The sequence below is a fragment of the Pelodiscus sinensis genome, chromosome 2, assembly GCF_052426305.1.
Source record: "Pelodiscus sinensis isolate ZL-2025 chromosome 2, ASM5242630v1, whole genome shotgun sequence".
Lineage (NCBI taxonomy): Eukaryota > Metazoa > Chordata > Testudines > Trionychidae > Pelodiscus > Pelodiscus sinensis.
The window spans coordinates 248,988,497-249,005,328 of record NC_143053.1 but is presented as its reverse complement, the minus strand read 5'-3'; the positions used below and the strand labels follow the sequence as shown (position 1 = coordinate 249,005,328).

Here is a 16,832-nt window from a genome sequence, read left to right as displayed (position 1 = left end):
CAGTTGAGAAGGTGAGGCTTTCCAAGAGCTGCAGAATGTGGAAGTCTAGCACCTTTGGCCCTGGGACAGTGCACATATTGCAGCTGTTCAGAACTATGGACACCAAAACCCTGGAGTCCCGGTAGTCCACTGGACAAGCTGGCAGGAACCTGGCAGGGGTCCGTTAAAAGCTTCTCTGTGGTTCATTGAGCCATACAAGTTTCATCAATATATTTCAGGTTTGATAAATTGGCATTTTCTAGGTAAACCCAGTTTTGTCAGAAATTTCCCATTGTAAACAAACACAGAATGTCAAGTGGAACAGCATAGATGGTTACAGTGGTATGTCAGCATTCATTTTAGTTTCCCTGTGTAATTCTTATTTCACTTTGTATTGTTTTCTGTTTCTGATGTTGCTCACTTCTTTAAACAGACCCCTGTATATGATGAAATGAGCAAGAAACATTTGCCCCATTATCTGTTAGTGGATTCTTATAATGAGCCACATCAAAGAAAAAGGGCAACTGAGACAGTTAATACCATTACCTGTGTGCTGGATGGTAAGTCATTTCTCATTATTTTTTAATTCAGACCTAAGCATATGTTGATGTGAAAGATCAAAATCTTTAAAAGGGGTGGGGGGAGCTAATAGGGTCTATTGCAAATGCTTCAGTTAGCTAATGCCAGAATTATTATTGCCTGCACATCTTTAATTTGGCTCCCTGTGAATATGTATTATCATCTTACACCTGCCTTTCTAGAGGGGATCTATCTTTAGACAGGATAACAAAGAGGAGCCAGGGAATTATGGTCCTGTCAGCCTCACTTGGATATCTGGAAAAATACTGAAACAAATTGTAAACCAATTTATAAGCAGTGTGACAGACCCAGACCAGCTGGCTGCCCCACACTAATAGAGGGAAGACATCCTGGGGCTTGGGTGAATAGCTTTCTCTTCCCTGAATAGGCTTGGCCCTATTTAGTGCAGCATAATCAATCAGTCATCTGGGGTCAATTAAAACTTGCTGAAAGCCTCAGGCTAATTAGGTACCTGCAGCCAATTAAGGCACATGGAGCTGCTTGAAACGGTAAGGAAGGGGAAAGGAAAAGAGTGAAGGAATGGAAGGAGGAAGTGCTGTGTGGGTGTGAGCTGAGAACTGATGAGCAGGCCAGGTACCAAAGGAAAGGGACTGGGAGGATTGTTTGGGGAAGTGGCCCAGGGGAAAGCTGCCAGATTGAGAGAGCTACCATAATTCCATCCTTAGATACAAGAGACTGATTCGTTGTCCTCAGTCTTCAGGATGCCTATTTCCATGTAGCCATCCACCCCTTCCACAACCACTGCCTAAGATTAATGATGGGGCACACCACTCTCAATAGTGTGTTCTCCCCTTCAGACTCCTCAAGTCTTCAAGCGTGTGCGTAAAGATTCTCTCAGTGTTAGTCGCTCACCTCCATCAGTGGGAACTATCAGTGTTCCCATATTTGGACACTGGCTTTGCAAAGGCTGGTTGGCAAAAGGTCCGGTTAGCAATATTTAGAGGATTAATACTATTTCAATTTCTGGGCCTCCACATCAACCACAAAAGTCCATGCTAAACCCAGTACAGAGAATAAACTTCCTAATAGCTATTCTAGATTTCACAAGCTTGAGTTTACCTACTAGAAGACGGATTCTCCATCCTATCAACTTTACAGTGCAGAACAACAGGGACGACCTGTCCACAAGTCTTGAGACATATATTGGCCTCTACCGATGTGACTCCCCATGACAGTATGTACCTTAGGTGCCTCCAGACATGGGTAAGAACAGTGTATGCCCCCCAAAAGACACAGTGTCCAAATGTGTCATGGTGCCTTGGAAGATGTTGGATTCTCATATATGGTAGAAGGATTCAAGGAGAGTCTGCATTGGATCCCCATTCTTGCATCCAGCACTCTCAAAGATCCTCACAACAGACGCGTCTCTGAAAGCATAGGGGCTCATCTACAGAAGAGGACAGCACAGAGGAAATGGTTGGCACAGAAACTGGCACTCTATATCAATATCCTGCACTAAAGCAGGGCAAGATGTTGGGCAATGTTTAGTTCACTCCATACAAACTCAATCCAAGTAATACTGGACAACAGGGCACTGACACTGGGCAGAACAAGATCCCAATCCTTATGTGAAGGGCTGTAATGGCTGTGGAGCTGGTGCATTTCTACCATCGGATAGAAATATCAGCAGTCTATCTAGCAGGCCTCCAGAATGCAAGTGCAGACCCCCTGAGCAAATACTTCTGACAGGAGCACAAATGAGAGCTCAAAGACTCTGTCTTCCATGTATCTGCCAGAACTGGGATATACCTTTTTGGCACCATGAATGAGCCAAAATCCCATTAGTTCTACTCCCAAGGAGAGTATGGCCCCAACACTCTGGTAGATAATCCCATGGCCCTGTATCTTCCTCCTTTAGGTTTACTGTCCTATACCAATAATCCTCAAGATTCTTCTCCAGCTGCACCATATGGAAAAACCACACTGTTCTTTTTTCATCTCTCAATGAGATCCTCTTAGCTAGCAGTTAACCTTACTTCCAGTTTTAATAGCTCTGTCCAAATCTAATGGCAGTTTGGAGCTTAATAAATGTTGCCTATGTGTTTGTATTGAGTTTTACCTGTGGTCATTTAAATGAACCTGAAACTTTTCCAAAATACAGGAATGATTGCATGTGCATGTGAATTAGACCTAACCAATATGCAATTATAGTACTGTTTCATTTAGACACAATCACTGAGCTGTTTATTTCATTTGGCATGGTTATTAGTGATATTGCACACAAAATGCAAGTTGGGGGAGAGAGCACAAAAGTAGTTGTAGTGTACAGGCAGTCCCCGGGTTACGTACAAGATAGGGACTGTAGGTTTGTTCTTACGTTGAATCTGTATGTAAGTCGGAACTGGCGGCCAGATTCAGCCGCTGCTGAAACTGACCAGCGGCTGACTACAGGAAGCCCGAGGCAGAGTTGCCCGGGCTTCCTGGAATCAGCCGCTGATCAGTTTCAACAGCGGCTGAATCTGGACGCCAGTTCCGACTTACATACAGATTCAACTTAAGAACCCCAGGCGTCCCCAAGTCAGCCGCTGCTGAAACTGATCAGCAGCTGATTCCAGGAAGCCCGGGGCAGAGCAACTCTGCCTCGGGCTTCCTGTAGTCAACCGCTGGTCAGTTTCAGCAGCGGCTGACTTGGGAACGCCTGGGGCAGAGCAGCTGGGGTGCTGCTGGGTTGCTCCAGTAGCGCCGCTCCTCGGAGCAAAGCCGCGGAGGACCCGGGAGGGGGGACTGCCCAGATGCACCCCCCCCCCCCAGCAGACCAGGGAGACGCAGAGCAGCTTTTCTCGCCCCGGAGGACGCGGGCGGCGGGACCGTGGCGCGTCTGGGCGGTCCTGCCGCCCGCGTCCTCCAGGGCGAGAAAAGCCCTGTTCATAAGTGCGGATCCGACATAAGTGGGATCCGCGTAACCCGGGGACTTGCCTGTATATATTTCTTGCTGAATCAGAATGAAAGCTGTTACCTCAGTCGTATTTGCCAGTGTTCTAGACAATTGCAAGGTATGTCTAAAATGAATAAGGTTCTGAGTAAAAGCCCATTGAAGTTCAGTGGGTTTCGAATCAGGACTTATCTAAAGTAAATGAGTTTAAATACTGATTCATTGATCTGGGGTTTGTCTTTAAAATGAATGTAAGATTGAGTGAGTGACTTACATAGTGATATGAATGGAAAAAGTCTAAAAAAAAGGAATTTGGTTTAAGTTTCACTTTTCTCTGCTTTCATTAGTTGTGGTTCTTCTCTTGTCACATACAACAGCACTAATTACCTGGTTATTGCTTTGTTTTCTTTATCATTTGTAACTTGAAGAATCGCAACAGAAATGCCCTACCTGCTTGAAGAACTTTGCCCTAAAATATCTTATTTGGGACTCTTGTCCACTGTGGTTGAGAATCAAGAAAAAAGTGGCAATTTTAATAATGGATCCGTTTACTGACCTCACTATCACTCTGTGCATCGTGGTAAATACTGTCTTCATGGCACTAGAGCACTATAACATGACACAAAATTTAAAATCCATGATTAAAATAAGCAACATGGTAAGTGAATTCTAACAGTTTCTATCAAGAATAAACGTATGTGTATTTCTACCCAGGATACAAAGAATGGTTATAAGAAAGAAAGATTCATTCATTTATTCTTTCTGTCTATTAATTTTCAGGATATGGGATTCCCAAATGTTACTGTTGTTTCACAATTGTTCTAAACATTCTTTAGAATAAGAGCAGATAAGTCCAGAATATTTATTGAAAATACATTATATAAATACATGGTAAAAGTAGAGTTTGCTATTCAGCTTTTATTGATGTACCTCTTATCTATGCTACTATATTTGTGGGAGGAATTTTCTAGAGAATTGTGCCCCAGGAACTTTTAGGCTGATATGACTTACTGTTTCTATTGTAACAGATCTTCACTGGAATTTTTACTGCAGAAATGATCTTGAAAATCATTGCTCTAGATCCCTACTACTATTTTCAGCAGCGCTGGAATATTTATGACAGCTTAATTGTCACGGTTAGCTTAATTGACCTGAGTTTACGCACCAAAAGTAAAGGAAGAAAAGGACGAGGAAACCTGTTAGTTTTACGTACCTTCAAACTGGTAATGACTCATATATATTCAGTCTCATAAAACTTTTTGCATGAATACAATAGCGAGTATTTCAGTTCCTCCATTCACTGTAAGGAAAATTCATTTCTGCACCCACATATTAGGAACTGGAAACTCGTTTTGTCTAATTTCAAACCCATTTGAAAGCTTGAGAAACTAATATAACATTTGTATTTCACTCTGGGATGGTTTGAAAACATGGAATGAAAGGAGCAAAAGGAATCCAGTGTCAAAATGTAGTGAATGTTGGAGCAGAGAATGAAAAGAATGAAAAACAAATTCAGAGGCACTGAAAAGAAATGGAGGAGAAAACATTAATAAAAAGACATGTGCTATCCTAGATTTTAGGAGGTGGATGATACACTACATCATAGTCTTCTTTTTTGTTAGAAACACTTTTAAAAAAAACAATCAAACAACCTTTGGAAAAGTGTGATTTTTAATTTAAAGTGAAAATGGTGTGCAAACACTAACCTGTTTTGTAAATCATATAAACCCCTGAAATAGTATTTCAGGTTTATGAAATCTTCAGGATGAATAGTTCCCTTTCATTACCTCAGTTTGGTTAGGAATGGAATGTTGTTATTCTTCATATTGACTATTGCAACAATATAATCTCCAGCAACAATATTTGGTGTTGTCAACTAGTTCATTCTCCTCCAATATACCTTTGCAAGTTGTTCTTCTGCCAATCAGATATTATCACGGAAAGCAGCTCCTGAGGTGAAAATATTATCAAAATTCAAGGAGTGGCTGACAAGAAAAGTAAATCATGTGATGGACTCTAGTTTACTTTTGAAAAGTTAGACATCTGACCCTGACGTAATGTCTACACAGCAGCATTATTTCGGAATAACATCAGTTATTCCAAAATAAGAAAGAGCATGTCTACAAAGTAAGCCATTATTTTGAAATAATGTCAAACTGAAGGATTTCTTACTCCTACTCTTGTAACCTTCATTTTACGAGAAGTAAGGGAAGTTGAAAGAAGAGAGTTCTTCTTTCTATTTCCTGTTGTGTAAACAGCGCCAAAAGCCGAATTAAGCTATTGTGACTTCAGCTACACAATTGACGTAGCTGAAGTTGTGTAGCTTAATTTGACTTATGACCTTCTGTGTAGATGTGCCCTGAGAGAGGGAAAAGAGAGAAAGAGAGAGAGAAAAAGATGTGAACCTCTGGCTGTGTCTAGACTACATGGCTCCATCGATAGAGCCATGTAGATTAGACAGATAGGCAAAGGCAACTGAAGCCGCGATTTAAATGATCATGGCTTCATTTAAATTTACATGGCTGCCGCGCTGAGCCAACAAACAGCTGATCAGCTGTTTGTCGGCTCAGCGCGCTAGTCTGGACGCTCCCCTGCCAACATCAAAGCCCTTTGTCAGCAGCCCCGTTATTCCTCGTGGGATGAGGTTTACCGGGGCTGCCGACAAAGGGCTTTGATGTCGGCAGGGGAGCATCCAGACTAGCGTGCTGAGCCAACAAACAGCTGATCAGCTGTTTGTCGGCTCAGCGCAGCAGCCATGTAAACTTAAATGAAGCCGCGATCATTTAAATCGCGGCTTCATTTGCCTTTGCCAAAAAAACAAATCTACATGGCTCCGTCGATGGAGCCATGTAGTTTAGACGTACCCTCTCTGATAAACAGTCTCAGGCTAAGCTCATTGTTTTATAGTGCTGACATGAAAGAATAAAGGTGCTTTACCTATTCTACAAACTGTCAGGGTGCGCTAGACTGGCAAGATTTTTCGCAAAAGTGGCTGCTTTTGCGCAAAAACTTGCTGCCTGTCTACACTGGCTGTGAGAATTTTCACAAGAACACTGACTTCGTAATGTACAAAATTAGTGCTTCTTGCGCAAATACTTTGATGCTCTCACTCAGGCATAAGCCCTCTTGCGCAAGAATACTTGCGCAAGAGGGCCAGTGTAGACAGGAACGTTAATTTCTTGCGCAAGAAAGCCTGATGGCTAAAATGGCCATCGGAGCTTTCTTGCGCAAGAGAGCGTCTACACTGGCACGGATGCTTTTGCGCAAAAGCAAATCTTTTGCGCAAAGGCACATGCCAGTATAGATGCTCTCTTGTGCAAATACTTTTAACGGAAAAATTTAAAACAGAGACTCAGAGTTATTTTTGTGCATAACTGTTTGGAGGATTGGTGCTTGTGTGGTGGTTAGATGGACAAGTGGGGATATAACATACATTCTCACTAAAGTGTTTTTGGGATGTTTCCTAAACACCAATTTAGGAACTGCATCTCTGTTCCAGAAAGTACTTAAGGATGTGTTTAATTTACAACACATACTTAAGTGCTTTCTCAAATAGGAACAGATTTAAGTGTTCATGTAAGTGCTTTTCTGAATTGGGATTTTAGCTGGTATTTGTAATTTGTTTGAAGGTATCTCATTTTCTCCCAATGCACAGAAAAGTATATGATGGAGCAGGGCTACTCAACTTTGGAAGCCCTGGGGGCCACAATGATACTCAGAGCACATGCCGAGGGCCGCAACTTAAGTGTGTTTGCATATACATGCAAATATATATGCAAATAGCTTCTTTCACACTGATGGGCATGAATACAGAAATTAAAGCAAACTACACAACATGTAGGCCCCATTTCCACCCATCTGACAGCACTTTTAATGAGCAATGACAGTTCAGGTATTCAACAACTAAAATGCATATCAACAGAAGACTCACCATTGTGGAGTGTGTTCTCAGTGGAGGTCATGTTCAGAGGATCCCACCTGCAGGCTGCGTGTTGAGCCCCGTGTAAACCCAAACTGCATTGTGGCCCACAAACAAATGGGCCAGGAGCCGCATGTGGCCCACGGGCCGCGTGTTGAGTAGCCCTGTGATAGAGGCACACATATTTCCATGTATTTATTTCCCCCTTTGCTCAACCACTACTATTGCCACCTTGTCAATCATACTTGTTGCTTCTTCCTCTTTGTGGTAACGTTTTCTTTTTCATTAATTAGGATTTCTCAAAGAGATCCTATAAGAATTTTATTCTTCAGGATTGGAGATCTACTATAACATTTATCTTTGAAGAACATTACTTACCTATTTTTATTCTCTAAATGCATTGTAATATGGTTATAATAGATCGTCATTCACCAACTCAGAATTATAAGATTTTATCATTTTTACCATTTTATTTTCAAAATGGCAAAGAAGGAACTGACTATTTAAAAGATTATGGGCTTTGGAACCTGACATTTACCAGAGGCAGAGATCTCAAGAGTCGTAGAATGTCATAATGTCTATAAATACAAAGAACAAAGAATTACAGATAAGTAATTATCTTTCTGCATCAGCACATAGACCCTGGTCAAGCAAAATCCTACAATTTTAAGCACTGAAGCTACATGCTTAAAATTAAGTATGATTCATGTGGCTTGCTGACTTGGTGTGTTTGATACTGTGGTGACAGATGCTATAAAAACTTATGATAGATTGTTGGCTTGATTTACAGAGGTGCTGAACAGCTATAACTCCTATTTAAGTCAATGGGAATTCTGTATGCTCAGCACCTCTAAAATTCAACACATTTGCATGTAAATATTTGTTATTGAAAATGAAAATAAAGTAGTGATTATGATAAGCAGGAACTTAAGTTCTAATTCTAGAAGATATGAAAATACAGAAAGAAAGAAACTCCAATGAGAGGTAGTAATAAATTGCTAGTGATACAGTAAATTTATGTTATAGAATTGTGCAGGATTGTTGTGTCACTGTGCTAAAAGACACATGGATGAAGAGAAGGGAACAAAGAAATAAAATATTCTGCATTTCGTAGTGTTTGAGTAATCTGAAATGTCTGCATAAAAAAGATAATGAGGAATATCTAATTGTCTGTTGTCTAATGCTATGTTTTATGATTACACACAGCTAAGGGTCTTCAAACTGGCAAAGTCCTGGACAACTTTGAATACACTTATTAAAATCATTGGTAACTCAGTGGGTGCCATGGGTAACCTCACCTTGGTTCTGGCCATCATAGTCTTTATTTTCGCTGTGGTCGGAATGCAACTTTTTGGGAAAAGCTACAAAGAGCATTGCCATAAAATGAGTGAGGACTGCAAGCCACGTTGGCATATGATGGATTTTTTCCACTCGTTCCTTATTGTATTCCGAATCTTGTGTGGAGAATGGATTGAGACCATGTGGGATTGTATGGCAGTAGCTGGGCAACCATTATGCCTTGTTGTCTTCTTGCTGGCCATGGTGATAGGAAACCTCGTGGTGAGTTTCCAGATATGTTTATCTTTTTATTACATGTACAGTATAAAATATACTGACTTATAGAGAAAAGGTAGTTGAGGTAATAAGTTTTATTGAACCAACTTAAATTTATGAGAGAGAGAAGCTTTCAAGTTTCTGCAGAGATCTTCTGGTCTGGATTCAGCAGACCAGAAGGAGAGCTCTGTGTAAATTCAAAAGTTTGTCTCACTCACTAACAGAAGTTGGTCCAGTAAAAAATAATACCTCACCCACCCTGTCTCACTATTATCCGGGGACCAATAGGACTACAAAACTGCACAATATATTGACTTGTCTTTCTATGTATGGTAAGTCTGCTAGAGATGGTGGCAATGTGGCCACCCCAACTGTGCTGTGTCCAGTAAATCCCATTTGCCTTTAACCTTCAGAACTCACGCTCATATTTAAAGTAAGATGCTTTCAATATTGCGTCACCAAACCTTTTTACAGGCCAATATTCATTCCAAAGTGGAGCAATTTTCTATCAGAAAAAAGTTATCAATAATTTTCCTTTTAATCTCAAGACTCTGGGGAAATAATCATTAAGGTCTGAATACTCAAAAATATTTAAGCTCCAAATGTCTATTTCAGATCCTAACATCTGTTGAAATCAGTGGAAGTTTGAAGTTTTTGATAAATAAAAATAGAAGTTAGTCTCTTAACTTCTATGTATTTATAGTTTCCATCCATTTCAATTGGAATTAGAGTCCTAAATAGAAGTTTCTGACTCCTTCTGAGCATGAAGCCTTAAGTGTTTGTATCACAATCTGTTTTTTGTTAAAGAACTTGTTTCTCTTCTGAGCTCTTTGCAGGCAGTCCCTGCACTCACACCTGAAGCCACTGAATGGATAGCTCAGTGCAGGCTCCTAGTTCAGTTCTCTTTAGATGCAAGACATCTGATCTTTTTCTTATCCGAAGCTAAATCAGAAATAAAATACACTGAAGTCAATTAACCCTACTGTAAATAAGGTTTCTGAGAGAAAACTAACTCTCAGATGAAGTTTTCATATCCAATAGGGTTTTGAATTATTGTGGGCTTTCTGTGAACCAGTGGAATCTTTGTTTTTAAACAAATATTAAGAAGTGAACATTGTAATTTGTGGAAATAGTAAAAATTTTAATCTAAAAGTAAGGATGAAAGCATTTATCAGTAACTTAAGAGCCCCAAAATATTATTGACAAGGAGTCCTGTAGCACCTTATAGACTGACAGATGTATTGGAGCATAAGCTTTCATGGGCAAAGACCCACTTTCGTGCTACAGGACTTCTTGTCGCTTTTGCAGATCTAGACTAACACGGTTACCCCTATGATACTCGACACCAAAATATTATGGCTCTTTCAAATGATCCTCCAAATAAGCATTATAAACGTAGCAAATTTAGAGTTGATGGGAAAACATCAGCCTAACATGTTTACATGGCATTATCCCACCAATACTCCTTCATTTGCAAGCAAAGTGCAAAATTAAATATGCCAAAAAGATTTATAAGAGGGTACAGGACCTGATTCTTCTCTTGCTTATGCCAGCATCATGAGTCACTCCATTGGAGGAAGTGTGAGGAGATCCATGACCAAAGATTCTCATTTGATACTGTTTTCAAATAGTAAATTGGAGCTGGCAATGATTGTTTTTTAGTGCAATAAAGCCAGAAACATACAGGAAGCTGGGATTGAGAAAAGAGAAAGGAGAAATGGTAGAAGTCTGCTCTGTGGTAGAAGTCTGCTTGGAGATTCAAGGCTCTTGGTTAACCTGCACAGCTCTACATGTGGGCAGGGAAGGACTGTCTAGTTATCTTAGATGTCTATACATAAATGCAAGGAGCCTAGGAAACAAACAGGAAGAATTGAAAGTCCTGGCGTGATCAGGGAACTGTGGTATGATTGGAATAGCAGAGAGTTGGTAGGGTAACTCACATGTCATGGATGGGTAAAGCTGTTCAAGAAGGACTGGTGAAGGAGAAAAGGTACAGGAGTTGCATTGTATGTAAGAGAGCAGTGTGACTACATCTGAACTACATCCCTCTGTTGGAAGAAGAATGTAAATTAGACATATCAAAAGTGCAAATGAAGCGGGGATTTAAATATCTCGCACTTCATTTGCATAATGACGGCCACCGTTTTTTTTCAAAATGGGGCTTTTCAAAAAAACGGCAGCTTAGATGGGGCATTTTTGACAGAAATGCCCCATTTCAAAAGATCGAGGAGTACCATCTAAACTGCTGGTTTTCTTTCAAAAAGCCCCAGTACGAAAAAAAGGGGCGGCTGCCATTATGCAAATGAAGCACAAAATATTTTAATCCCTTGTTCATTTGCACTTTCAATATGTCTAATTTACATCCCTCTGCTGACAGAGGGGTGTAGTTTAGACGTAGCCTGAGATTGCTCAGAATTGCAGTGCAAAACTAGAGAAAAGCCTGTTGAGAGACTTTAGATTAAGATTAGAGTTGAGAACAAGGGTGATGTTGTGATGGGTATATGCTATAGATCAGAGGGTTGAGGTAGATGAGGCTTTCTTCACACAACTGAAGTTTCCAGAACTCAGTGGTTCTCCCCACTACAGAAAGGATGTGGACAAATTGGAGAGTGACCAGCAGAAGTCAGCAAAAATAATTAGAAGGCTGGGGCACAAGATTTGTGAGGAGGAGCTGAGGGACCTTGTCTTATTTAATCTGCAGAAGGAAACAGTGAGGGGGGATTTGATAGCAGCCTTCAACTGCCTGAAAGGAGGGTTCCAAAGAGGATGGAGCTGTATTATTCTCAGTGGTGATAGATGACAGAAAGACGAGCAATTGTCTCAAATTGCAGTGGGGGTGGTCTAGGCTGGATATTAGGAAAAACTATTTTACTAGGAGGGTGGTGAAGCCATGGAACGGGTTGTCTAGGGAGGTGGTGGCATCTCCATCTTTAGATGTTTTAAGGTCTTATTTGACAAAGCACTGGTTTAAATGATTTAACTGGGGTTGGTCCTGCTTTGAATAGATGGTTGGACTAGATGGCTTTTGAGATTTCTTCCAAACGTAATCTTCAATGACTCTATGATTCTATTATCAGGATGGGTAAAGGAAACATAGAGTAGTGCAGGGGTTCTCAAACTTTTTGGGCTCCGGAGCCCATTACATGCATAAAAATTTATATGGAGCCCCAGCGGTCCACTGATTGTATGTGTTGTACCTATCGATGTTTCCAGTTTGTCAACCTTACGGAGCCCCTGGAGATGTCTCACAAAGCCCTGGGGCTCCGCGGAGCACAGTTTGAGAAATACCGGAGTAGTGCATCTGTTTCCCACAGAGTTCTCAGTGATCCCTGGATGGAATTTAAAGCTCTTGGAAATCTTTTGTGGCAGCAGGGTGAGGGTATGTATGGTAACCACCTGGGGATGACTGTAAATTACAATTATACATTTTCAATGTTTTTTTTCAGCTAAAGAATGTCCAGCAGGGGACTTGATAACCAGCTGCCAGGGGATTAAAAACCAAGGAAGGGGTTAGATTTATTTAGTGTAGATTGTGGACTCAGCGCATATCCAAAAAAAAACCATTGAGAGACTAAATCAGTCCCTCAAAATCCTTTGCTGTGCTGGATCTGTGGTCTGCGCCTAATACAGAGGTTGATAGCTCTATTGTACAAATTATCTCCAGCTTTCTTATATCATTTCTGACCAGCTAAATGAACAATGTCCCCATAGTTATGTATATCAATACCTTTGTAATTGTCTGCCCCTCAAGGAAGTGATGGAATGCTTTGATACATCAACTTTTTTTCCTTTAATACCACTTGGAAGTGTTCAGAAGAAACTGAGTATAAGGCAAAAAAGTTTCTTCAAGTGCTAGGCTTCATAAACAGCAGCACATGATGGGTCCCACCATGCATTTCATGAATTGTCTCCAAATTCATAGTCTTCTCAGGCCCTTCAAACCTCCTACTCACAAACATCCTTCTAGCTTCCACATAATCTTCAGATGACGTAACTTCTCAACTGATCCATCACAGCTGATGCTATTAGAATTTATTCCTAGACAAAAATGTTCTAAACTAAAGAGAGCATTACAGTAATTTAAAGGTAATTAACATTTTAAAAATGGTGAATCATCCTCAAAACAAACATAAACTGAGAATGTTCAGAGTGAAAGATTAGTGTAAAGGAAATCTAAACATATCAAGCTATGGAATTGCAAAGTTAATACCATAAAAATCACTGATGCATTTTAATCCACGTGGTTGCAAATTAAATTGATTTTTAAAGATGTATTAGATTTAGGATATGTCTACACTTGCCCCCTAGTTCAGACTAGGGAAGCAAATGAACCATACCGAAGTTGCTAATGAAGTACCCGGGGGAGTAACAGTTAATTCGAGGGAAGGGTTTTGGATCGGACTACCACGTCTACACGCGGCAAGTTAAATCGGGCAACCGGCATTTTAAAATGGTGACCTGCTGCAAATATGCTAATCAAGCGCAGGATATTTAAATCCCGCGCTTCATGAGCAACTTCGGTATGGTTCATTTGCCTCCCTAGTCTGAACTAGAGGGCAAGTGTAGATATACCCTTAGATTTCATGGGTTTGGTTGTAAATGGTCAGACAATTCATTCAATGCTCAAACAATAAAGGCTGTAATTATAGGGAGGATGTAGAATATTCTTCAGAAGTAACAAAAAGATTAAATTCTTGTTTGAGGAGCAAAACTCCACTCAACCGTAGTCATTTCCACAATTGATTATTAATTTACCATTACTGGTGTTATCATTTTAAAATATGTTTCAGTAAAATTGTGTGATTTTCATTTACAGTCCTGTATTGGAGATAAGGTCATTGTTTCATGCCACAAAACTTGTTTTTTGGTTTTTATTTTTTGGAGGATCATGAAAACATACCCTTATGATATCTAAATATTCTGCATGAAAAATAATTTGTTAAACAATAATATTTTCATTTTGTCCTGTTAAGGTTGGTGCATTAAGAACAAATTGTTTAGAAATTTACTCTAATTTTAAAGTCTCCTATTTAAATTTCAAAATTATACTGCCATTATTTTCTTTTCCCTTCAATTGTTTTCAGGTTCTCAACCTGTTCATTGCACTGCTGCTAAACTCCTTCAGTGCTGACAATCTTCAAGCACCGGAAGAGGATAGAGAGATGAACAACCTTGAGATTGCAATTGGTCGGATCCACAAAGGACTTTACTTGCTGAAACATGCAACATGGGATTACTGTTGTGGAAAGCTCAGGAATCCAAATAAAGCTACCAAACTGAAAATGAAATTAGCCACTAAGAACACAAATGTGGAGAGTGGGAAAGAAAGAAAGAAGTGTAAAGAAAATTACAGTAACGATGTGACTAAGAAAAAGGGGGACAAGTGCTCAGTTAGCATCCTTGAAGATTTTATTACCAATCCAAATGTGTTTGTCTGCGTCCCTATTGCTGAGCCAGAGTCTGATATTGAGGACTATGAAGAAAATGATAATAAGTCGAGCATATTCACAGAAATGGATTACAATAAACAGGTAAGAAGCCTATGCAGGGAGAATATTGTTGAGACTACAAGTACCAGAGGAGTGGCCATGTTTGTTTGTATCTGCAAAAACAATGAGATTTATTTGGGCATAAGCTTTCATGGGCAAAAAGATAAAGTGGGTCTTTGCCCACGAAAGCTTATGCCTAAATAAATGTTAGTCTTCAAGGTGTCACAGGAATACTCATTGGTTTTTGAAACTACAGGCTCTTTAATGGAGCTGGCAAAGGCATAGTATGATCTATCTGCAGGAAGTTGAATTTAGAGAAATGCAAAAGAAAACTAAAGGTGCAATAACTAAAGGTGCATTTTTTTTAAAAGTCAGGGTAATTATCCAGTGGAAGAACTTACCAAGAGGTTTGGTAATTTTTTTTGTATCACGAAGTATTTCTATCGAGGCAGATGTGTTATTTTGCTGAATACAGGAATTACTAGGTGAAATTCTAAGATCTGAATTGGGTAGGAATTATACTAGCTACTCATAGTGGCCCCGCCGATTTGGAAATCTGTGAATCCATGTTCAACAACATTAACCTGAAAGAGGAAATGTATTTGATGGAAAAAGTACATAATGTTAAGGGCTTAAACAGTGAATTTTTAACAAGGCCTCACCTTTTTTATCCTATCAGCATGTCCCAGAAAATAATCCTTAGAACTAGATGGAAGTATTAAGAATGACATGGCTCTATCAGATTTTAATTTTATTATATTATAGTTCATAGAATCACATTTTTTTACATTTGCCTGAATTTTTGCATTTCCTTTTAAACTATGAAGTTATGACTGACTAGACTCTAAAATGTTCTTCTTCACCTAAAGGCTGCTAGATAGTTATAGAATCATAGAATCATAGGACTGGAAGGGACCTCGAGAGGTCATCGAGTCCAGCCCCCCGTCCTCAAGGCAGGACCAAGCTCCGTCTACACCATCCCTGACAGATGTCTATCTAATCTGTTCTTAAATATCTCCAGAGAGGGAGATTCCACCACCTCCCTTGGCAATTTATTCCAATATTTGACCACCCTGACAGTTAGGAATTTTTTCCTAATGTCCAATCTAAACCTCCCTTGCTGCACTTTAAGCCCATTACTTTTTGTCCTGTCCTCAGAAACCAAGAGGAACAAATTTTCTCCTTCCTCCTTGTGGCACCCTTTTAGATATTTGAAAACCGCTATCATGTCCCCCCTTAATCTTCTTTTTTCCAAACTAAACAAGCCCAGTTCATGAAGCCTGGCTTGATAGGTCATGTTCTCTAGACCTTTAATCATTCTTGTCACTCTTCTCTGTACCCTTTCCAATTTCTCCACATCTTTCTTGAAATGCGGTGCCCAGAATTGGACACAGTACTCCAGCTGAGGCCTAACTAGTGCAGAGTAGACCGGAAGAATGACTTCACAAGTTTTGCTTACAACACACCTGTTGATACAACCTAGAATCATATTTGCTTTTTTTGCAACAGCATCACACTGTTGACTCATATTCAACTTGTGGTCCACTATGACCCCTAGATCCCTTTCCGCCATACTCCTTCCTAGACAGTCGCTTCCCATCTTGTATGTATGGAACTGATTGTTCCTTCCTAAGTGGAGCACTTTGCATTTCTCTTTATTAAACTTCATCCTGTTTACCTCTGACCATTTCTCTAACTTGCTAAGGTCATTTTGAATTATGTCCCTATCCTCCAAAGAAGTTGCAACCCCACCCAGTTTGGTATCATCTGCAAACTTAATAAGCGTACTCTCTATCCCAATATCTACATCATTGATGAAGATATTGAACAGTACGGGTCCCAAAACAGACCCTTGCGGAACTCCACTTGTTATCCCTATCATGTGAGACGGTATCAATTGCCTTACTAAAGTCTAGGTATATGACATCCACCACTTCTCCCTTATCCACAAGGCTCGTTATCCTATCAAAGAAAGCTATCAGATTAGTTTGGCATGACTTGTTCTTCACAAACGCATGCTGGCTATTCCCTATCACTTTATTACCTTCCAAGTGTTTGCATATGATTCCTTAATTACCTGCTCCATTATCTTCCCTGGGACAGACGTTAAACTGACCGGTCTGTAGTTTCCTGGGTTGTTCTTATTCCCTTTTTTATAGATGGGCACAATATTTGCCCTTTTCCAGTCTTCTGGAATCTCCCCTGTCTTCCATGATTTTTCAAAGATCATAGCTAAAGGCTCAGATACTTCCTCTATCAGCTCCTTGAGTATCCTGGGATGCATTTCATCAGGACCTGGTGACTTGCTGACATCTAACTTTCCTAGGTGATTTTTAACTTGTTCTTTGTGTATCCTATCTTCTAAACTTACCGGCTACGTCTACATTGGCCCCTATTCCGTAATAGGGATGCAAATGTA

General features: G+C 40.1%; 2 protein-coding genes across 2 annotated transcripts in view; both read left to right on the top strand.

The window, feature by feature from the left end:
- Positions 1 to 7,686, top strand: part of LOC102447998 (sodium channel protein type 5 subunit alpha-like) — a 36,584-nt gene extending 28,898 nt beyond the window's left edge. Inside the window, exons 11-14 of the mRNA XM_089776019.1 lie at positions 413 to 539; positions 3,880 to 4,109; positions 4,480 to 4,621; positions 7,664 to 7,686. Of these exons, the coding sequence (XP_089632145.1) occupies positions 413 to 539; positions 3,880 to 4,109; positions 4,480 to 4,621; positions 7,664 to 7,686 (522 nt within the window). The remainder of the gene's footprint in view (positions 1 to 412; positions 540 to 3,879; positions 4,110 to 4,479; positions 4,622 to 7,663) is intronic.
- A 1,025-nt stretch (positions 7,687 to 8,711) lies between these two features.
- LOC149525458 (sodium channel protein type 5 subunit alpha-like) overlaps positions 8,712 to 16,832 on the top strand; it is a 51,498-nt gene continuing 43,377 nt past the window's right edge. Inside the window, exons 1-2 of the mRNA XM_089776018.1 lie at positions 8,712 to 8,930; positions 14,009 to 14,455. Of these exons, the coding sequence (XP_089632144.1) occupies positions 8,712 to 8,930; positions 14,009 to 14,455 (666 nt within the window). The remainder of the gene's footprint in view (positions 8,931 to 14,008; positions 14,456 to 16,832) is intronic.